The following is a 23,883-nucleotide window of genomic DNA, read 5'->3' on the forward strand; positions in this document are numbered from 1 at the left end:
TTATGATAGGTTAATATAAATAGTAATATAGTCTATAGATGATGATGATGATGATGATTAGCAGCTGATTTATAACTGTTTGCACGCCGCCGGTGTGTTGCAGATCTACAAGCTCACAAGCAGTCTGCCCGCGAGGCGTTGTGAGCTTGCAGGTCTGCTATTTTCGGTGCCGCAAAAGGCAGCATAACTGTCCACATGCAAAAGTACAGTCACTGGCTGGCTGCAGACATGACACGCACCGCGACACTTCCAACTGTAACTGCCTCTTAAGCCACTTTATACATTCAATATCTATTCTGGGACATAAGGAATGCCTTTGCATCGCTGTTATCAATCATATTACAATGGTAAACAATATAATATTTAGGTCTCATTACCTGTGTCGTGTTAATTTATCTATTTTGTTGACATTATGTCAAAAGCCCCTTGCTTTTCTTCAGAGCTCAGCTGCTGCACAAACGTCGCGAGATTTGCGCCCTTGCTACGTCTGCTCTGCTGCCTACAGTAAAGAATGAAGTGCAAGCGCCTCCTGAAATAATTATTTTACGGTTTTCTTAATTCCGGTGTTAAAGAGAATTCTACTACTCTGGCGCAGTGGAAATTCATCACATCATTCATTCACACCAGAAAGAGCACACAGATCAAGTAAAGAATGAATCATTGCCTTAATTTAAATTATAGCTAAACATTACGGTAAAAGCCTATGTCCACAGCGCCATCTATTGCACAGTTCCTGCATAACAACCCATTTAACTATCTGATTTATTAGTATCACAGTTCCATAATAATAATCCGTTTTTTGTCACCACTTATGGTCAAGTAAACATAATGTAATTTTACTATGCACGATTCAAACGAACCAGAACTGCAGTATCATCTACTAGAGCTGTGCTCGGATTAAATGCTTTAAATTAAAATATATACATTACTTGTATTGTATTATACACACGCTTGGCTTAGCCTACTTTGTGAGCAACCAGAATTCAAATTATAAACTGTGAAATACAAGAGGTCCCTGAAATAGTCTAAGCTGTATACTCATTCTGTGTGCTCCACCATGCAAAATTGCCCTGCTGACTGACATTGCATGGAAATAAAAGCTCTATTTGGGGTAAATGAAAGGCTGTGCCTTCAGGCTTGAGTGAAACTGAAAAAGTAGATTAGAATGCCTATTACTTAATTTCCATTATCCATTTAATTTGGTGGTTACAGTCTGGATTTCAATTTACATTTATATGGAGCATCCTTTGTGTGATAATAACCTAGAGATATTCTTTTCGTGTCTGAGTTTCCTCTAAAAGCCCTCCTCAGTCCAATCAGTTGATAGAGAAAACACAAGTCAAGGTCAAAGTGATTTCCTACAACTTCTTAATTGCAGTGTGCTGGTTATGTTGCCATATTGAATGAACCCTCATGCTTGTGTGCGTGTGTGTGTGTGTGTGTGTGTACACGCCAGTGATACCAATTGTCTGCAGGCCCTTACATGACAGCCCATCTATCATCAATGATCAAAGTATGTCGAGAAACAAACAAAATGTATTGATTTAGTGGATGAGATACTAAATCAACAACTCAGATGGTTTCAAATTATGTCTTCACTGAATGCTGTCAAGACAAGTTGATGACAAATGTGTCGGTTTCGGATTACTTTATTCATATTAATGTTGTCGAGCCAGATTGTAAAACATGGCAGTGAAGAAACAAAATCAATGACACTTATTTGGCACACAGTACGGGTAATGTCATCAAAGACTAGAATTCCTTTTTGGAAGACATCAGCATTAGCATCACTTTTATAACTGTAACCATATTCTATGGATCTCTCAAACACAAACAAGCAAAGTCCAAATGAATTATTGAGCAGACAGACAATAATACAGTATCTCATTACCCCTGTGCATGTCCCACCACAACATTTACTATGTTTAGCCCTCCAGCTAACAAAGCATCAAGCAATACAAATGACACCGATGTTACGCTCTAGTGCTGCACGATTCTCATTTTTTCCATACAAATATTGATAATTTAGTTACTAGTTGCTGAACATTAGTAGTCCCATAGTAGTGGTTCTTAACTTCTTGGTGGTGGGGGGGGGGGGGGGGGGGTGGCTAGTTTTGTCAAGGGGACACATTTGACCTGAAACGAAACAAGAAACAAACAATGTTCTCCACTTTGTGTTGATTAAACTTTATTGCTTTTCCAAATTTAGACACAAAATGCTTCTTTTTAGACAAAACTTCAGTGTTCAAACTTACAAATATTTTTCAGTATATAAAATAACAGCACACAAAGAAATAATTCTATTACATTAAAACATTGAAAATGAAATGAGACATGAGACACTTCTACATCTCAAGTTACATGCATTCTTTGTTGCAACAACACTTCACAAGGCTCAATGAACAGTACCAGCTCGGTTATCTAGAGGGCATCTGCATCCCTGTCTGTAGTTCTTTGTAGATTTTCAACTTACACCAACATAATTCTGCGGTTTTGGTGTTTTTTGGCAAAACGATCAACAAATGCATCAAGACACAAAGCATTTGCCCTCCTAGACTCAATACAAAGTACATCCTTATTGCACAAACTCTGCAGCTCAATCTCATCATAATTTAGGTGACAATTAAGATGACCCAAGGACCTGAGATGATTTGTCATGAGGTTCACTTTAGAGATATTCTCAGAAGAAGCAGCACTCAGTGGGATTGCGACTGCTATCTTCACGAGTCTGAAGAGCTCAACAAACACTTCTTTGAACGGCTCAAGGATCAGTGTCAGCTCTGCCGTACTAGAAGGAGTCTGCATCCCGGCCTGCGTTTTCCTTTCCAAATATCGGAGGAACATATGTAGTTCGTTCTCCAAGTCTTCAATGTTTGAATCATACAATCGAGCAAATGAAAGCAAAGCGTCATTTTGAAGAAATGCGTCGCTTTTGGGGTTTAGAGCTTGGATGCTGTTCATTATGTCACAGGTTGTCTTTGAAAAACGTCTGTTAAGCTCATGGACCATCTGATCAATTACGGGGTAGAAAAAGGCTGTACGAAACCTCTCTCTTTGATGAACAGTAGTAACTATTCCGTGATTGTCACCAAGATCATTGAGGCCACCGAGACTGAGGCCGCCGAGGAGGTCCTGGACGTCGTGTGGGACGTCGTAGAGCTCAGAGCTCAGCCTTTTTTCACGTTTTTCAGCTGACTCTATTGTAGCGTTGCATTTCTCAGAAATGTTCAACATTTCATCCCACAAGCCATCAAAAAATGACTCTTGTCTGAAGTCAGTCAGTGTTTGAACTAAAGCTTCAACTAATTCGGCAACTTTTGAAAAGTCAGGTGCTGAAGCCTGTAGCACATCAGAGAGAGGTTTTGTTTCTCCAAACACTTTACAGAGTGCAACAAGATGCACGATGAATTGAAGATCTATCTGTTCCAGCAGACCTCCAGCCTGAAGAGTTGTCGAGTCGAATTCTTCACGAACATATAGCTCTTGCAGTACTCTCATAAGAGCAGGCAATCTATCCATAATGTTTTGTAGAGCTATAAAGCTACATGCCCCTTGGATGTCAGTTAACTGCCGGAGTTCCCTTGGTGCTCCTTCGTACATGTCTCTTTGCACATCCAGCCATTTAAAATGGACATGTGACAGAGATGTGAACTCACACAGTTTTTCTAGCAAGTCAAAGAAGATACTTGCCTCTGGGACAGCTTTGACTGCATCTACTAAAACTTCATTTAGACATTGGGCATTGCTATGGATGTAAAATCCATATTTTGCTTGCTCTTTGATTCTAGCCTGGACCCCGGAATGATAGTCAACACTCAAGAGTTCAAAACCAGTGTGTGCTTGGGCTACAAGGTTGTTTCTGTGTTCCAGACCATGACTTTCCAATATATGGATAATTTTTTCAGCAAGCCCTGATTCACTTAGCCCCTCAGAGGATTCAAAATGGAGAAAACTCTCCTCGACAGCTCCATTGAAATAATACCTGAGTACTAGAGAAATCTGCTCATTTGCTTCACGTGCCATGATGCTGAACACTTCACTCTGTCTCAGCTCTTCTGCAATTTTGGCTTGAACCATGGCTGCAAGACAATCCAGAACCTCATTCTGAATGGCTTTGCTTGTATACAACACATTATTGACAGAACTCACCCTTTTTTTTAAAGCTTTGTTTAATGCAGCACCAAACTTTAGAAGTGCCATGAAGCCTCTGTCACCAAGGTTTTGGGTGGCAGTAACCAGTAGCATTCGCCCTATATGTTTCAAATATTCCCGATTCTTCCTAACCTGTTTGTCACGTTTAGTTTTTAGGACATTTGTCAGTGCCGGATTAGTTGCTACAGCTCTCTGGTGGTCCCTCCATGTAATCATTGCCCGTTTGTGCTGCTCAGACTTGGCATGCATTGCAAACCCCCCCTGTTTGTAGGTTGCTTTCTTCCAGTTTTTGAATCCAGACAGCGGGTCAGATACCGCATCTGCACCATTAGGGGGGCTAAAATGCCTGCAGGCATAACAATACACAGAGTCTGATAACTGAGAATACTCGAGCCAGGGGTGAATGTTGCACCAGGCCGCCTTGAACCTTCTTCTCATGTCCCCCATCAAGGTCACTGGTTTCCATTTTGGTTGCACCGATGGGCTTTTTTTACGCTTGGCGATACCTGTGGATTTTTAGGTATTTTTTACTTTACAATTTAGCGTTTACAATTTTCAATACGTTCCATAGACTCCATTACACGTCGGAGGCAACTATTGTACTTTTTATTGACTAGAATTATCTGTCAGCTTTAGTTACTTCCTACAATTACAGATTTACAATTAACGTATTTAGCAGACGTTCTTAATCCAGAGCTCTTACGTATGACGGATGTATGTCACATTACAGTAAGCAAGAAAAAAACAAGGTAATACATCAGATGCATAGAAAGTGATCTAGGATCATGGGTAAACAAAACCTATTCTCAGTGTAAACAGTATAATATCAAGGAGAAAAATCTGTTTACATAAAATGCTATCTAAGTTACATTTTAGTCTGCAAAGACAGTCACGGCTAGGTGGAGTCTGAAGAGGTGAGTCTTCAGACTATACTACAGCCATATATATATAAAAATAGATCATTGTAGCTTGTATATCAGCTATTCTCAAAAGATTTTCATACATTTTTACTTTTGGTACTATTACTATAAGTATATGTTATAGTATTTTTTTATTATTTTATACTATTTCATAATTATATTTATACTATAAGTATAGTTTGATGCCAATACTTTTGTACTTTTACTCAAGTACATTTTTAAGTCGGGACTTTTATGTAACAGAGTATTTCTACATTGCAGTATTGATTATTGTACTTCTTCCATCACTGCTTTACAAGCAGCATCACAAACCTGATCTTCCAGTGCTCGGCCACGTCTTCATGACTCTCCTTCCTGCTTTCAGTCTCTCTCCAACTCTCCAACTCTCCAACAACAAGGCATCTGGCTTCATCTCTGTGGTGCTCTCCACTTCCTGCTTCAGTGCTTTCTCCTCAGAGCAGGTCAACACCTAGATCTGTCGCAATATGAGAGGGAGAGAGAGATTATTTACAGGTTCATTCTAAAAACAGTCAACACAGACAGGTACACAAAAATAAATTCATAGACATGTTGTAAGAGCCATTTGAGCCTCCTAATTGTTTTCAATGATGTCCACTGAAGGGCGTGGTCAGTGTCAAGGCCAGCCCAGGTATTTAATCAGGTTGCTGAAAGGAGGCAAACAGTTTTTCAGACACTTTTGTGGAAGGCTGTTAGTTATATAGGCCTGCAGTTACAGAGAATAGATTATTATTATACCAACTCTATGGAACGTTTGGACTGTACATCAGTTTCTGGAGCACACGACTTGACTGTCGGAAACCAGTCCAGTATAGTAGGGCCACACATTGTTTGGGCGCTACACACGTGTTGACACAGCTGGGATGACTGTGGTAGTTAGTTGGGGTCCGAAGGAAGCCTAAATGGCTAAATAAGTCATAACTCATAACGGGGTCACGACTCACAATGCACTTTCCCCTCTTTAGTATGATTAACTGTAGAGCTAGCACACGGTCACAATGGAATCCACAACACTTATCATGCAGCTTGCTTTATTATGTGTCGACTCGACTCGTGGTAGCCTTTGGGCGTATATTGCACAACTATAGATATATTAGCAAAACCTATGGACAGTTGTTGGACACTAACGTCATCATCAAGTCAACTCCAGGCTAAAACTTTACAAGTTTACAAGGAGCGCGCCGGGGTCTGTTTGCGTCACATCAACAATAGCGGTGCACAACCAGAACAGAAGACTTACCTTGTATCCTGTGTAGTAGTAGTAGTAGTAGTACAATAGTTTTGCTCTGTCTCTAATGTTTAGTTGTTATTTGTATTTTCTCCTGGTCAGATCAGGCGTGTTTATCATCGTCGCGAGCCAGCCCGCCACTGGAGAAGCCGAGTGTAGTGTTGTGTTGTGTACCGCTCTAAGCGATCCGACTGGAATGCTATGCTGCTGAGACACTTTCGTTCCGCTTGTTCTCAAAGTGGGGGTGAGTTAATAATATAGCATCAACATCAGTTAAACCCTGTTATCGTCCCTGGGGGTCCAAAATAATTTCAGATGGGGGAGGTAGGCTAGCTGGTTCCTCAGCCCTATTATGTTCTATCAACCTTAACCCTAACCAACCCCATTACCTTAACCTTCCTAGTCCCTACACCAACGACCAACCCCAATTCCAACCCATATAGGGCTGACCCAGTCCTGGATCATCATCACATACAGTATCACTATTATATGCCACTAAAATATGGAACGCCCTACCAAAAGCCGTTAAGAAATGTGAATCCCTACTAGCCTCCTTCAAAACCACTCTCAAAGAGCACTTACGGGTGCCTGCAATTCAAAAATGGCCCCTGTAAAATAGTAAAAGTCCCCCCACTTTATAGCCTACTGTACATGTATTCCCTTTTTTCTAACGGTGTATTTGATTTGATGTAGGCTATTTATTCTTTATATTTGTATGTCTTTAAATGTTTTGATGAATTGAAAATGGAGGACCAGTGCTTTTTCTGGTTTTAGTCTCTTAGCAGTTTTTGTATTGACCTATCTTCCATGAACTGTACCCCTTGTGCAATCTGTTAATAACATTTTCAATCAATCAATCAATATATATCATATCACAATACATTTCAAATTGATTTTTATTGCGACCATAGGTTGCATTTACTGATTTACTATGAAAACCTGCATCTGCCATCTGTCAGTCAGTCACCCCACGCCTCCATATGTTCATGCTTCATGACATCACACCTCCATATATGGTCACGCCTCGTGACATCACACCTCCTATATGGTCACGCCTTGTGACATCACGCCTCGTGAGGAGAAGACTGGGCTGGATATATCTGCATATGTGGAGCCGGCCAGCAATTCTACATCTGACCTCAAACCTCAAACCCTTATAGATCTCCATATATGGAGCTGACCTGTTTCGACATTCCATATGTTGATCCTCCCCACCCGTCCTTCCTGTTCTGACATTCCATATGTTGATCTGACCTCATCAAACCCTGTACACTCAAGAGTCAAGACATGCTCCATATATGGCCAGTACAGAATTCATTCCATATGTTGATCTGACCCCCATGACAAAGCGCCAGCGCTCGCCCAGCAGTCTGCCATCTGCCGCCACCCAGGCGGATGCATGCACGTGGCCTAGGTGGCCTTACTGGTTATTGTGTGACTCGTTCAGAGAGGGGCAACAGCGGGGGGAGGGGGTCTAAAGAGAATCAGTCTAACAGTTTGGATATTAAAAAATAGTCGATCTAAAAGCAGATGTACTATTTTTGAAAAAGTTTGACAAACTTTTAAAATGTTTAGTTACAGTTCACAGTGGAGTGGGCAGGTGTGGACCCAGGATAGTAGCATCTTTGACTTCTCTGGATTCTCTGGACACCAGTTTGTGTTTGTGTGTGTGTGTGTGTGTGTGTGTGTGTGTGTGTGTGTGTGTGTGTGTGTGTGTGTGTGTGTGTGTGTGTGTGTGTGTGTGTGGTCATGAGTGCATGTCTTTCTTGCTCCACCAACTCCTTTGCACCCCTTCCTCTTTTTGCACGCCACTCTATCCTGCTCACGAGTCTCTGCACCCCTAACCCCACACCTCCTCCCTTCTCTCTGTCTGTCTGTCTGTCTCTCTCTCTCTCTCTCTCTCTCTCACACTCACACACACACACACACACACACACATACACACACACACACGTAGCTCTAGGTCAGCCTACAAAAACTCAATGTGGCAAATGTAAGTCTGGTGATCATGCACTGAATGCACTCCACTGATCTCTCAGTAAAATGGACACTGCTAAGCCATTGGTTGAATATTCCTAGTGGGGTAATAATTCCACAAAAAAGCTAAATATGTCATCTGCATCTTTCTTGAGTACATCCACATATGTTAGTATGGGACGTCCTCGTGACCGGTGCCCATCTGTTGGTTCCCACAGCACCAGTTAATATGTAGCTAAGTTTAAACAGTAACAAGTTATAATCTGCTAAACTAATATTAGAAATAGAATGTGTTGATAGTTATAAACAGGAAGGACAATTACTGACAGGATATTGTTAACACTTGGTAGAAAAGGACCATTTTAAAGTTTTCTCTTTGCCCAAAGTTTTGTTTTATCAAATTGAATGTCAGTAGACCGAGTCTGCCAGCTACCATGCCTTTTATTTTCAATTTGATTTTTAACAATTATAACAATAGACAAACAATGCTTAAAACATTTACTCTGGCGAGGTCACTGATAAATAGCTACAAATAAGGAATATTTGATAGCACTTGATGATCAGCTATCATGTGCAGATTCACAACACAGTGCACTTTAAAAAGTCAAGCTAATTACATTCCAGGCAAAATACAGCATGGGGGAAAGGATAGCCACTTTTCCACAAAACATTACTTTCTTTGACATTCAAAATAGTCAACCCAAAAGCTATGGTCATTTGACAGATTCCCCATTATCATGTAAATAACTTATTTTGGAGGATTAACACACTGTCACAGACCATCGAGTCGCCCCTGCACAACAAGTTCAGCGCCAGTTCAGAACGCCCAGTTAACTTTATCACCACGAAGGTCACACCAATTAAAGAGGTGTCCTGTTAGTAGCGTAGCCTTCTTTAAAGTGGCATATTATTAGCCACCTCTCAGAGGGGCTCCATTTAAAAAGAACGCCCCACAGAGAGGCCTACATCTTGGGGTCCTCGCACAGGGTACAGCCAGGCTTGAGGTTTGCTTGCCTCTCCATCTGGATGGTAACGGAGTGGAAGTTGTAAGCAGAGAAGCAGACCTGTGTCATCTCCCTAAGGACAGACTGGGCATCTTCTGAGTCATCTGAGGGGGTGGGGGGGGGGGGGGAGCAAGATGAAAGTGATGTGAAACACAGGACAGTGATAGTCCATTGCCTCACACATTGACACAGTAAAAATGTATCTTTACAGGTGCATTGTTTGGGTTAAATTTAAAAACAGGATTTTATCGTGCGTGCTACCGTGAATTTAACTGAACTGGATGTTTTTGTGTGGCCATTTTTCCTCTCACCTATGGCTACGTGTGCTGTCAGCACAGCCTGGTTCATGGTGAGGGCCCAGATGTGGAGATTATGGACCGCGGTCACACCATTCACTGCTAGCAGATCCTCTCGCACTTCACTGTACTTCACCCCTGACGGTGTGCCTGCGGTAGAGAGAGAGAAAAAGAGACAGAGTTAGGTATGCATATGTATAGTTAGCATATGTTAGTAAATAGCGCTTTTATCCAAAGCACTTTACATAGATGCATTACTTTCACCCATTCATACACCGATGGTGCTAGATGGTGGAGGAAACCATGCAAGGCACCTACCTGCACATCCTGAGCAATTAGGGGTTCAGAGTCTGAGTCTTGCTCAAGGACACTTCGACACTAACTCTGGGGAGCCTGAGATCGAACTGGGAACATCATGGTTCCCATCCTGCTGCTCTACCGGTTTTATTCATCATTTTATATTTTTATGTTTGGGTAAAATTTCAATATGAGTCAAATTCTGTGCATTTGAAGACTTGCTTCCACAGACTGTTATTTTAAAAGTGTAGCCTATAAAGCCTGATATACGTTTCAGCAACAAAGAGTCGGGTGAGGTAGGTCTTGACAAAATTTGCATAACTGTAACATAGCAGTATTTTCCCATTTTAAAAGGTGTGAGAGTTGTTCGACTTGTGGACATAAATCAGGCGTGTGGGATTCCTGCCTTACCTTCCATCAAAACAAGGAGGATGTCCCTCATGATGGTGAAAGTGGTGCACAAGACAAATATAGAGAAGAGGAAGGTACAGATGGGATCAGCTATCTTATACTCTGGCTGAAAGAAACAGATAAACTTTGTGAAATCACACAAGCGGGAACAATGAATACTAAGAGTTGCTTTAATGGTCCTGGCGGCGCAGCATCACAGCATGAATAAATAGAATAGAATAGAATAAATAGTCTAGTTTTGGTATTTCCCGTGACCGATGGATGGCCAAAACACAGCATTACTGAGTGCCTTGGGTGATTATGTCATGCACATGGTGAGGACTTCAAAAGCACACAAAAGGGAGGGAAGCAAAAAGGCTAGCCTCAGGCCTCACTCACACCTTTCGATCTAGCATACAACATTGATGCATGCTAGATGTAAGCAAGATATACTGTAAGTGTCATGGCCGCCCCAATGCATTTCCAATGGAAGTCACATGGTTTGATACAACATTTTGGACTACAAGCTGTTGTATGGCTTTCGGCTGTGTTTCGACTGCCCCCCCCCCCCTCATACAACACAAATGTTGTGTCAAACCATGTGACCAACAAGCATACATCAGTCTGTTGTAAAGGTGTGAGTGAGGCCTATGGCTTCGTGTCCACTCTTGACACTGCCACCACTCTGAGTTTTGTTATCAAAGTGAAGGATGTGCTCCTGCCTGTTCCCAACAGAGCTTAGTGTGATTTTAACATTAGTGTTAACATGTTTGTCTTGTGAGTTTGTTTGTTTGTTTGTTTTTTCAGGAAACTAGAAGGGTTTCTTTCAGACTTATACTCTGACAATATTTCAATAAAATGATGTTAAAATATAATAAATGAAAGATCATGAAAGTAATAAGCCCCAAGAGGCCATGGTTTACAATGATTTTAGAACAGCTATGGGGCGTTACGAATGACCCCTCTAAAATCACTATAATCTATGGCTTCATGTGCCTCATTTGTTATTACTTTTTTAAACGGTTACTAAATGCACAGTGACCGCTTACCTTGAAAAAGATGATGATAGCACTGACCAGCACACTGACGCTCTGCAATAGATCTCCCACCACGTGAACAAAGGCTGCACGGACGCTGGCATTTTCCTGCTTGGCCCTCCCTCCTGAAGGCAAATATATATAATACATAAATAATGATAGTTAAAGTTAAAAAGAGAGAGGAGTTGCACCACTCAGTTCATGTGATTTTATTTACTCACTGGACTTTCTTAGATTAATTTGTTCGGTTGTTTGTTTGTTAAAATGTATACAATTCTTTAAAAAATATATTTTAAAAACTAAATCTTTTGACACACTGTTTTGGAAACAGTTTACACCATACCATGCTCCACCACTTGTTGCTCCACATCCCTGCTACGTTGCCCGGCATCATCCTTGGCCTGGTTTGGGTCTGGGGTGCAATCCTTCTCCTCCGTAGGGTTGAGGGCATGATCCTCGCCCTTCTTGTGACTATGACCATGCCCATGTGAACTGAGCCCGCCGTGGCTGTGACCATGTCCAGACTGATGCAGAGTGAGGGCCATGCTGCTCAGAGAGAACAAAACAATAGTACAAGTTCATTATCAAATCTCTTTTGTAGATGAAGTCACAGTATACACACACACACACACACACACACACACACACTCCTGCTGCAGTGACAAAAACACAGGACTGTTAAGTAGAAGGTATCAACCTTAAATAAAGATTAGGTAAGCCCCACCCACACAATAATAACCGATAACCGGCGAACCGCACATACACAAATTGGGGCTGTGGGGGCTTTTAAGGGTGCTGTCATGATGGAACACACACACACACACACACACACACACACACAAAGAGGGGCTGGGGGGCTTTTAAGGGTGCTGTCATGGAATAATTGTATTATTTTTGTTTTGTCTTTGTTGAAAAAAGTTGTAGTGGCGAAGCTCTCTAATCTGCTCTCACTGAGAATCTGTCGTACCTCACAGTAGAGGTTTGGTTGATCATTTCTTCATACAGTAGTATTAACCCCTTTCTTGTGGTAGCATGTTTAGGGCAAGTTAAAATGTTCTTATGTCATGCTTAATGATCCTTGAAGTTATACTGTAAGCCTGTACTGGCCAAAGATTGTTAATAGGATGAAGTTACATCTGTTTGACTTACATAACGTTGGCCAGAACAGCACAGCCAGAAGTGATGAGCATGACAGTTCCGTCGATGGTGTAATCGTCACTGATGAGGCGCTCAACAGCCAAGTAAACCAACACACCTGTTACCAGCCATATTGTGAACACTGACAGAAGAGCACCCAGGATCTCTGTACGGGCACAGAAATGGAGAGAGAGTAGCTTAGAGAGGGACGAAACGTGGACGATTTGGAGGAGAGAGAGGGAATGAGAAACAAGAAATGAGGTGCATACGGATACATTACTTCTGTTGAGTCTAAAGAAGAGCATGGGCTAGAAATGTCACTGTGGTTGATTAAGTACCGGTAAATAATGTTTTTCAAAGGCAGCTAGTGTCTGGCACTACTTACTTTTTGATCTCGGTTCACTGTGTGGCCAGCACCTACCTTCAAGGGGCCGGATGTGTGTGACTTATCTTTGATCATGCATTATTTCTACCTCGTACTTTGGTGAAAGGAACATCCTGGTTATCAAGATAACAGCAGCAATAACAACAAAAAAAAGCCTATAACTGTGGGCCTCCACCTGCACGGTGCCAGCCGTAGTTGAGTGTGTGTGTGGCGGGTCTGGAGGAGAGCCACAGGGAGCACAGGCTGATGAGGAAGCTGGTGAAATCCACCAGCAGGTGAGCAGCGTCCGTCATCACCGCCAGGCTACCTGCAAAGTACCCACCTGCAGTAGGATGGAGAGGACGGGAGAGAGAAAGAGGGAAAGGAGAGAGAAGGAGGTAGGTGGGTCACATGGCATAAGGAGGTGCAGATGAAGTATGTGTAAAATGAAGAAAGTTGTGAGATGGCAAGGATTGAGATATGGGGAGGAGTAGAATGTGTGACAAGTTAGTTATTGATACATTTCCAAACAGCCACCCTTATGAGCGAACCTTCAAAAACTGACATCAGAGATTTGTCTGAGATCTTACTTGTCCTGCTGTATAGTTATCTGATCTGATGAACTATATACCTTGATAGATTCAGTGAAGACCATAGACTGTAAGGCCCAAACAACACCAGCTGCAACTCCTTGCAACTACTCGCAACAAAACAAAACACACCAATGCAACTCCTTGCAACTACCATTGGGAATAGTTTTTGCAAGTAGTTGCATGTTGCAAGGAGTTGCATGGCAACCCTCTGGTGTGGTTATCTCTTTAAAGGTAAAGGCAGTCACAGAACTGAAGTAGGCCTACTGTAGATAAAATCCTCTGAAGATCAAATCCTTAAAATAGCACTGAGGAGTTACTGTGTAGACCAGTGGTTCAATGTGAACCCCCATGGGTCCTTGGGGGGGCTCCGAGGGCGAGGGGTCACCAACATAATAAGTTAAAATGAGTTTAACCTCTTTTATTTAGACAAGCGACAAGCTCACAACGTGTCGTGATGCAACACTTTGTGAGATTGTAAAAGTGTAAATGTGCCATATTTAAAAATACAAATGTTGTATGGGATGCTTGCCTGGTTCAAAATATGTTCAGATGGGGCTCTGCGGCCAATTACATGTTAATTTGAGGACCACTGGTGTAGGCTAGTTATGCAGCAGTCAGACATAGACGATGAGGAGGAGGAGGAAGCAGAATTGAAGGAAAGACTCACCCAGGATCTCCCCGACCATGAAAATGAGGCAGATGACAGAGACAACATACAGCCTCTTCCTGGCAACTTTCTTCTCTCTCTCACGGTCCTCCTTGGCATGGCTGTTGTCATGGCAATGATTGATTTCACCATTGCCGTTTTTCTGAATGCCATCTTCACTAGTGGACACACTGGTCAGTTGATAAATGAAAAAATACAATTCAGGAAAGAAGTTTAAGTAAGGGTGGGTCATCCTAAAATTCTAAATGGTGTTTGTTTATTATTTGTATGGTTGGATATGGATCAGTCTATAGTTAGCAAAATACTTGAATTGTTTGGCTATGAGTTGCTTGCTGCAGGGGAATATCTTTCAATATAGCCCAAAAATACAGTTCCCAGGCTTATCTGTTTATGTATCTATAATGAGTTGCTTATTTAATACAATAAATTGACATTTTCAAACCTATCGTTTTAACAGTTGTGTGTGGCCCACCCTGCAGCAGGCGAGAGCTGTAAGTCAGTACTACTGTACAAGGAAGGACAGTGATGTGATTAGAAGACAACGAGGCTTATTGTAGCTGATGGGGAGATGTTTGCGCACTGCTATGAGAATGAGAGAGGGAGACCCCCGCCCCGGCCCGTGTGTATAAAATATTGTGGGGGAGAAGGAGACCGTGAGCAAAGAAACACTGACAAAGAAAGGGAGTAAATCGATTTCTATCGACACACAAATAGTCAAGGTGTGGATTTAGGCTAATCATTGTGTGAGTGAGCTGTTAAATAGACACTTAACCATTCTGACAGATATAGGCTACACTAGTACTTTTAAGTAGACCCGTTATGGTTAAATTATGTTTGTGTAGGGTGTCTGTCTGTCAGACAGACAGACACACTCAAGCAATAACATTTCGTATTGGGGAAACAAACACGTTTTCTTTACCTGTCCATGCTGTACATTTTCTTTTCTTCGGTCACCAGGAGCACTCTTTCTGGGTTCTTCTTTTTGAACATTATGAAGTCCCACTAAAGTATCCGAATCGAATTTAAATAAATCCTTTCAAATAGATTGAATTTTAAGCGCGATCTAAGAAATTAAATTGATAAAATAATCCCATAGCCTAGAAATCCTATGCATATGAACTTCTGTTGCAGTTCATTTTGAAAGTTCACCAGCGAATAGACGGACCCGGGACCCCTATGCCATATGTCTGAGTCTGTCTACTCTAGATCATCACCATGTTGACTATCATTCTCAACTAAGGACGTGTAATAAATACCAAGGGTGCAAACCCTTCACATTTCATGAAGCCTTTGTGTCGTGTGCAAGAAGTCACAAGGCCGCCCTCAACAAAGCCGCTTGCAGCAGCAGCAGCACCTTCGGAGGGTCGACGTGACGTGTGATTCATCATGAAAAGATCAAACCATTATCCTATAGTATACCTACAAGGTCATGGGAAATTGGGGATGATGGCCATGGGACTAATACTAATACTAATATATGATGACAGATGTAGCCTACCGTATATAGCCTAGTATATTTTGGTTTATGAAGCAGAAAGATTATAAAAACGTTTGCTCAATTAATATACACAAAAGTTTGAAACAACATTTTCCCTCGGACTATATTCCAACATTTGCCACACGGTGGCAACATTCACACATACATCATTCCAGGACAGGATTCTGCAGTCAAAAGTTCTTCTGAATATTCAGAAAAATGAACATTGTTACCACAAATACAGTTGGGCTACTTTTATATGGGTATGGGAGGACAAATTATTTAATCTACAGTTTAATCTATTGATACGTGTTTTGAGGGGTTTAATGTTTGTTTTAAAAATGCCATTGACAATGAAGGGAAATTTTAAGTCCTCTTGTTCCTAACACAAACATCAAATGCCATTAACAATAAAGATAATTTAATGTTTGTGTTGGCACCGTTTGTTAACTTTTACATCACCTAATCAACATGCATTGACTTTAATATATTAGCGCCCCTCACTTCACACAGGTGTGTTTTTGAGGGGCGAGGTTTAATGTTTGTCTTTAGTTCAAAGTTTGTAAACGCATTGACAATGAAGGGAAAATGTACGTATTCTCTTTATTGTTAATGACGTTTAATGTTTGTGTTGGCACCGTTTGTTTTACATCACCTAATCAACATGAGTTAGACTTTAATAATATTAGCGCCCCTCACTTCACACAGGTGTGATTAAAAAACTTTTTTTTTAATTAATAGGCCTACTGGTAATTACATTTATAATTTCAAACTAGCTCCAATATGTCACATATTGGGGCTAAATGTCAAACTAAACATAGGCCTAGCCACATTCACAATGTGTCAGGTGAGGATCAGAGCCATCTAATAGTTTGCGTAACAAAAACAAAAACGAAGCAGACGACAAAACAAACTTACAAACATACTTTTTGGCAGACAGTCAACAGGCTTCTTTTGTTTAAAGTGCGACATTTGGTATATATATAGTCTTTTTTATTGGCCTAAAATATTGTCTATATACAGTACAGTATACATTCTGGCCGGCTGTCAGCATTGAGCAATTCTTTGTATTGGCTAGGGGTCTATATGTGACCAACATGCCATTAACATCCTAACAGCAAGTGGCCATGGACAGTTTAATGAGTGAAGAACAGGCAGACCACTGAGACCAGGACAAACAAAGACACGACACATCAAATAGGATCTTGCAGTTAAGTTTTATAGGCTGCAAGCTGATTAGTGAAATGGAAACAGGTGAGTTATTGTCAGGCAACTGATGTCTGAGAGAATAGGGCATAGCAGTGGGCGTGGTTTTCTGGTTCCACTGAAAAATCGTCCATTCATTTTTTCCCATAGAGATTTACAGAAATATTTGTATCAATTATTTTAAGCCTATAATAAAGCCATCCAGTATGCTGGTGAATCGTGGCCATAAAACCTTCTGTGAAAATAAATATAAAATATAAATATAATAAATTAATATTTAATTATACCAGTGAGATGCCTGGGGGCGAGAAGCGACCTCGCCCTTTGTGCACGCATCCACCTCGGTGACAGCAGACTGCTGGGCGAGTGCTGGCGCTTTGGAATGGGGGGTCAGATCAATAAATTCAACATACCTGTCTGGGTGACAGCAGACTGCTGGGCGAGCGCTGGCACTTTGGCATGGGGGGTAAGATCTCAATTTTAATAACTTTGGGGCAGGCCCGTCTAGAGTTGAAATGGACAGGTATCAGTCAAAAGCACACACACACACACAGGTTTCTTTCTTTTTCTTTCTTTTTTTCACAGAATGGTCATGATTCACCAGGATCCTGGATGCCTGGATATTTTTGTAAATCTCTATGAGAAACGGACGATTTTTCAGTGGAACCAGAAAACCACACCCGCTAGTCTGAGAGAATGGATACAGGAGGTGTGTAACTAGAAGGCTCGTGAAAATGGCTAGTGGGCTCATCTCAAACAATACTTTTCAGAATGTATTGAGAACACAGTTGCCAACCAAACTACCAATGGTGTATAGATTCAGCTTACACTGTTATTCTAATTTCTTTCATGTTTTTATCAACATAAAGAAGAATTAGGTCAGATTTTTTAGATTTTTTTATCACAGGAGCCTCTAAAACAGCCTGTCAGTCTTTTTCAAAGTGATCTAAAAGTGTAACGGATTTTACTCTAAAAATAGCCTCCAGTGCGTCACCGGAGGCTCTATTTTAGTCCTATATTGTTGTATTGTTGATAGACTTTAGAATCTGGGTCTGTGGGTGACTGGCCAAGTGTTAACATTTCTGGCTTAGGCCTATTGCAAGGGTTGCTAGGTGCTGCAGAAAGAAACAAGGAAATAGTCAGTGTTCACACATAGTGAGTGTTTGTTAGACTCCAAGTGGACGATCCTGTGCTGCTGGAGTTACAACTTACCTCAGTTACAGGCTTACAGCGTATGTGTGTGTGTGTGTGTGTGTGTGTGTGTGTGTGTGTGTGTGTGTGTGTGTGTTGTATTCAAGAATTTCTTGTAAAATGTGAATGCAAATAAAGATGTTAAATGTGTGTGTGCGTGGATGCATGTGTACATACGGTGTCACTGAATGAATAATTGAGCATAACAGCATTAAGTAATATAGGTTTTCTTCTAACGGCTGTAGCATGACTACAAGCCAAGAACATCACATGGCAAGTCCTTGGGTACACAATGACGGTATCCTTAGAAACTATACCCCCCATTCCCACCTCCCGGTTCTTCTGCTGAACAGTGTGTGTGTGTGTGTGTGTGTGTGTGTGTGTGTGTGTGTGTGTGTGTGTGTGTGTGTGTGTGTTTGTGGGGAGAAAAGTGATAAACAACAGCCCCCCTGCATGTGGTCACTCAATACCAAAGTAGTGACGTTAGCCCTGCTGTGGCGTCACACTCACACTGGACTCCAGGCGACCATGTCAACCAGGCAAGGTATGTGTGACACAGAGGGAGAGACAATGAAAGACAGAGAGAGGGAGGGAATTAGAGAGAATGAGACAAAGTGTCGATCTAAATGAGACAGACAGACAGAAAGGCAGACATGGATCGGAGTGTGTGTGCGTGTGTGTGTGTGTGTGTGTGTGTGTGTGTGTGTGTGTGTGTGTGTGTGTGTGTGTGCGCGCGCGCGTGTGAGTGTGTGTGTGTGTGTGTGTGTGAGTGTGTGTGCGTGTGTGTGTATGTGGGGAGGGGGGGGGGGTTCTCATAAATCTGATAGTCCACAGCAGAGCATCCAGGGAACTCAAGACAGAAGGACTGGAGAGAGAGAGGGTAGAGAGAGCATTCTTCAGACGACGCTGTGATCTTAGCACAGCCGAGACGATCAGCTTATAGTACAGACAGTCACATCATTAAACAACTAACTAAATTAACAGATCAAGCTGAGCCTATACCATGATGGAAGTGGTCCTCACCAGGCTGCGAGACTTCTCCTGTAAGACCACCACCTTCCAGAACTGCATGTCAGCAGGGCAGAGTGCTCCGCGTAGGGCCCGGGACCCTCGAACGCAAGGCGGCTGCTTCGGGGATGGGATCCCAGCGTGCAGCCCCTGCAAACTGGACATTGGGAGTGCACTGGCATGGCTACGTGAGGAACTGGTAAGACTGGAGTCAAATTCTCACAATGCTCTCACTCAGGGATTCAGTTGCTTTCTTTTTCTTTTCAAATGTTTTTACGACTTGTTTGAATACCTATGATGCCGTAAAGTAGGCCTATACAGTATGTGATTTACAAAACGGTTTTATTGAAATTTCACTTGAAACTAAAGAATAAGGAACAATTTGATTATCTTTTATGATCAAAACAAGCGCAATAAGATTCCAAAAAGAAAGGAATAGCTTTTGACTATAATTGAGTGATGGGATGGTATAGGTAAATATCTAGACCTACACTGAAATTGGCAATAATAATAATAATAATAATCCAGTAATTGTCACATTTAGGTATGGTATTAGATGTTTTTCATATAGCCAAACAAAGCCAATACACCCAAACCATGAAGCCTCCTGTGTGTGTGTGGTCCTGTGGAGACAGTAGGGTTCCAGTGACTACAGAAGATGCATTTTTATTGGCCACGTTAAGGCCTAAGGTCAAGACATTTGTCATCCTAACAAAATGACCTACGACGCAAGCTCATTCAGAATGTTATTGTGTGGGAGGCCCCTTTTATTGTCTAAGATGTGTGCAGGTCATGTTATCACACTGTCACCGTGTCTAACATCCTCCCCAGTTAAATAGTGTGTGTGTGTGTGTGTGTGTGTGTGTGTGTGTGTGTGTGTGTGTGTGTGTGTGTGTGTGTGTGTGTGTGTGTGTGTGTGTGTGCTTTCGTAAGTGCGTGTGTGCATGCGTGCGTGTACATGTGTGCGCATATGATACGACGTGTGATATATAAATTCAGAAAGACGTGTGCAAGTGTGTATGTGTGTGAGAGAGCGAGCAGTTGTATAGGCCCTTTGTCATTGATTGATATACGTCTTGGGCCTTGGCATTTACAGCAGCCTGTCATGGTAACCAAGTGTCAAGCACACAGAAAGCTTTAGAACGCAAGGTGTTCAAACGAGCCTGTTGACATGAAGGCCTTCAGACTACATTGTTGAGATCCGTCTGTCTCTTGTCTGTCCGTTGGTCAATCACGAAAAGTTGTTCATGCGCTAATATCCTCGCATCTAATGATTAGATGGTTAGACAATAGACACACACAAACATAATATGGGCCGAATAAAACATATGGAGCAATGCCATTTTCACAAATTGATCATTCTTACAATGTTGCACCACTGTCTAGTGTCTGATGGACTTTAGTTATTAGACAGCAAGCAAGCCATCCCATATCCTGTGATACAGTGTTAATGTCATTGAATAAAACTATGATGAAAAATGCTCGTGGACTGCCTTTCTTCAAAAGAACAAAAACGAAATAAAAACGAAGGACTAAAACTATGACTAAATATGACAATTTCTTCAACAAATAAAAACTAGACTAAAATGATAGGGAGGGACTAGTGGAGAGGAGATCCAGTAGAACTAGAATCCAGTAGACATGTTGTGAGCTTGTAGATCTGCTATTTTCGCCACACAGCAGAGTACAAATCAGGCATTTCAATCAACGCCATCAAGGCATTCAATATTATACTGCTCTGTTCACTTCATCGCCATGCAGAAGTTGTATCTTAGTGGTAGAGGCCGTTGGTAATCCTAATCATATGTTGAAGTGTTCCTGCATGAGCAAGATGCTTAACCTAACAGGACCTCCAGTGCGTTCATCATGTCCATCTGAACAGCCATCCGCTCAAACTGAATTCCCCCCTCTGGATTAATAAGGTCCAGATAAATGAATACATATACACTATACACTAGTATCTGTACATGATCATAATCTCTCAATCTACATTTATGCAAATGAAACTTTATTTTCACCTTAATTTTATTTGTTTCTATTTTGGAACATATGCTATTCTCAGTATTTAGCTGTTAAGGAAGATCTAAGTACAAGAATATCACTGCTTGCAATGTTGCCACAGCTGTATCGTAAAGTTGAACCTTAATTTAGATTAGACAATTTACAAACACCCACCTAAAATGGTTCTTGGAATAATGTTTTAGTAATTGCATAGACATCTGCTCAATTTTCCGACACAAATGATCAACCAAAAAGTAAAAGTAGAACTGATGTTCTTATCTTGAGACAACAAAAGACAACAACTGTTTAAAAAAAACCTATTACTTCCACTTCACGGTGATCAACAAATGAATGCAAGTTGCTCTCTTAAGAGGGTTTCAGTCACTTGAGCTGAAATGGCCCCTCTCTATTCGTGTGCCTGTGGCATCAAATAGGCACAAAAGAGGTAGTCTACATCAGTTATGATCATGCCTTATGATCAACGGCCAAGGCCCAGTATTCAGTGGTTCCTCATAAAGGAGTAGGAAAGAAGCTCTGAAGGGGCAGTAGTTGTTGGTGTTCTGTGGTGTGTGTGTGCTGTGTGTGTGTGTGTGTGTGTGTGCGCACGCTTTCATGCATGTGCGTGTAGGGGTGGGACCCCAGGAAGCCTTTAGGCTCAACCATTTCAAAGGAAAGTTCATGTTTCTTCTCTCATTCCCCCTGTGCTAACAAAGACAACGAAACCCAGCATCTTCCATCCTGAGAGCCCAGTCCCAGCCTGGTGCAGTAATCATCAAAGAAAAGAAATGCAGATTGGCCATGATGTGTTTTTGTTTCGGACTATACCACACTCCTTTGGACAAATTTGGACTCCACATTTGATGGAATGCCAAATGTTTTTACAATGCATGCAATTAGACAGCCGCTCTCGTAAAAGAGACAAGGGAAAGACTAGGAAAAAGGCATTTGCATCTGAAAGAAGATGGTGCTCAAATGGAACGGCTGGAACAGCACACAATATTTCACACTGAGGACATGAACCTGACAACTTGAAAGGGTCTCTTTGTATAAGGACATGCTTAGCTTTCTTCTCACTGACAGCTTTTGTCTGCTGACTGCTATGTTCAATAAAATAATGTTGTTACATGCAGTGTAAAGCAATCTAACAACGTGTTTCACAGCCATCGTTGTCTGAAAAACGATTGTTGTAGAAGTTGAAACAAAAGTACAAATAATCTTCCTACGTGCCTGTCTGTCCTTCTGTCTGTCTCCTCCGTTAAATACAATACATAAACGTGCCTACTACCTATATGTGTGCAGATGGAGATGCGTTCCCAGGACCAAGCTTTGATCCGACAGTTGATGGACCTTCACACTGGCATCCAGGAGCTCAAGCAGGAGCTGTCCGATGAGGAAGAGGAGTCAGAAGAGGATGAGGAGCCAATCAACATAGATGACGGGAGCTACTGGGCCTCTGCGAGTGAGCAGGGAAGCGGTAATAGTGTCTACTCCAGTTCAGGCGAAGCTGGGTTCTCCGTATCCTGTGTGAGGATGATGACGCCACCCTCTGCCTCTGGGTCTTGGCCCAAGAGGATGTTCAACAGGAGAAGTTCCGTGCCTTGAACGCTTAAAAACGAAACTCACCCCAAATCTCTACCTTGACATCCCTATCGACTGTGATTCTTATCAAAGGCCACAGATATGTATCCTGGTCTATTAAATGTAATAGGAGTGGGTGGGAAGCGTTGATGACGAAGAAAGTGTTCATTTAAATGAACAATAAGGATTTGTCTGTACATGTACCCTTGTGTTGAACACTTGTGATCATATTGTGGCCATTTCTGAATAGAATAGAGTAGATTACATCCACTAATGCTGCAGTTAAACTGTACTGTACTGCGACCATTTAGAATCATCACACACAAAATCTTGGGTGTTCTAATGCCTTCACTGTATCAATTGTCATCACTTGTGTATTCATACAAATGTCACATGATGATTTCAGACAAAGCCATATGGCTGCAATAAATTTAAAATCGTTTGATGTGTGAAGCCAAGATGTGTGACTGTGGACAGCAAATGTCCTACATTGTAAAGACTTGAGGACATTGTTGCCTTGTATCTATTAGAACTATTTTTATTATGTCGTGGTAGTGTGTGTTTGTGTACCAACCCACACATGTCAACACATTATTTACAACACAAATATATTGTGTGATCAGCTTAAGTTTATCTCTTAATACTGAACTCATACCCAAGACTGTATATCTGATAAAAGTTCATTGACATTTTCCTGACTGACTGCAACTGGTAATTTACATAAATCTGATTCAATGGTCCGGCTGGACATTCTAAAGTTCACCACAAATCCATTATGCAGATTGTTGTTGTAGACTAGTATATATAGCCCTGGCTGAAGACCTCGAAGCCAATTTCACTGCTTGATTGACTGGTAATTGAGATTGATGTAAATTTGTGTTTGTTAATCAAAAGTGCGATATCACTGTAAAATAACTGTTAAATGAATAAGTTACGACTATCTCTCTCTCTGTGTGTGTGTGTGTGTGTGTGTGTGTGTGTGAGAGAGAGAGATCCATCTATTAACCATTCTTCATCGTTCCGCTACATTAAAGACAGGTACTGTCTACTCTAGACAGCTACAGTATGCCAGTACAATAAAGAAAGACGTTAAAACAATCATAATATTGTGCACATTTTATTTTTTGTTGCAAATCCCAAAACATTCATGGCATTGCATAATGTTTAGTAGACACAACTGAAATCACTGGCACAAAACACTACAGTTCAGACTACAATCTGAATTTCTTAATTTCCATTCCATTTCCATTCACTACATATTGTTTCTCTATCCAGTACAGAAACAGAGCTAAATACATTACACCTCAGCATAAGTGCCAGTCACTTGAATATAACTAGGGCT

General features: G+C 41.5%; 3 protein-coding genes across 5 annotated transcripts in view; 1 reads left to right on the forward strand and 2 right to left on the reverse strand.

Annotated features, from left to right (window-relative positions):
- The window catches only part of med30 (mediator complex subunit 30), a 57,834-nt gene extending 51,434 nt beyond the window's left edge, over nt 1-6,400 (reverse strand). The window contains exons 1-3 of one of the 3 annotated variants that reach the window (XM_080786991.1): nt 6,331-6,400; nt 5,385-5,547; nt 2,156-4,658 (exon numbers count right to left, since the gene is read on the reverse strand). In XM_080786991.1, the coding sequence (XP_080643117.1) occupies nt 2,470-4,658; nt 5,385-5,484 (2,289 nt within the window). In that variant the 5' untranslated portion in view covers nt 5,485-5,547; nt 6,331-6,400 and the 3' untranslated portion in view covers nt 2,156-2,469. Of the gene's footprint in view, nt 1-377; nt 512-2,155; nt 4,659-5,384; nt 5,548-6,330 lie in introns of those variants that run through there. The other 2 variants (XM_080786993.1, XM_080786992.1) reach the window with 2 other exon arrangements.
- Nucleotides 6,401-8,914: 2,514 nt separating this feature from the next.
- On the reverse strand, nt 8,915-15,116 carry slc30a8 (solute carrier family 30 member 8). The gene is made up of 9 exons (XM_080787372.1): nt 15,000-15,116; nt 14,081-14,250; nt 13,017-13,163; nt 12,469-12,622; nt 11,699-11,865; nt 11,332-11,444; nt 10,304-10,409; nt 9,611-9,745; nt 8,915-9,403 (listed from the first exon to the last, which is right to left on the reverse strand). The coding sequence occupies exons 1-9, from the start codon at nt 15,068-15,070 to the stop codon at nt 9,258-9,260; spliced, it is 1,209 nt and encodes a 402-aa protein (XP_080643498.1). The 5' UTR covers nt 15,071-15,116; the 3' UTR covers nt 8,915-9,257.
- A 3,822-nt stretch (nt 15,117-18,938) lies between these two features.
- On the forward strand, nt 18,939-22,565 carry LOC308331708 (uncharacterized protein; the record flags this gene model as incomplete). Its single annotated transcript, XM_080787200.1, has 2 exons — nt 18,939-19,161; nt 22,263-22,565. The coding sequence occupies exons 1-2, from the start codon at nt 18,958-18,960 to the stop codon at nt 22,563-22,565; spliced, it is 507 nt and encodes a 168-aa protein (XP_080643326.1). The 5' UTR covers nt 18,939-18,957.
- Nucleotides 22,566-23,883: the final 1,318 nt, after the last annotated feature.

This window comes from Protomyctophum bolini (assembly GCF_963924005.1).
Source record: "Protomyctophum bolini genome assembly, chromosome: 17".
Lineage (NCBI taxonomy): Eukaryota > Metazoa > Chordata > Actinopteri > Myctophiformes > Myctophidae > Protomyctophum > Protomyctophum bolini.

Excerpts from the sequence above, each read along its gene's own strand:
- slc30a8 (XM_080787372.1), bottom strand. The coding sequence starts at position 15,070 with ATGTTCAAAAAGAAGAACCCAGAAAGAGTGCTCCTGGTGACCGAAGAA. Across the intron at positions 14,251-14,999 it reads AAAATGTACAGCATGGACAG|TGTGTCCACTAGTGAAGATG; the intron begins GTAAAGAAAACG and ends TCAACTGACCAG. Across the intron at positions 13,164-14,080 it reads CATGGTCGGGGAGATCCTGG|GTGGGTACTTTGCAGGTAGC; the intron begins GTGAGTCTTTCC and ends ATCCTACTGCAG.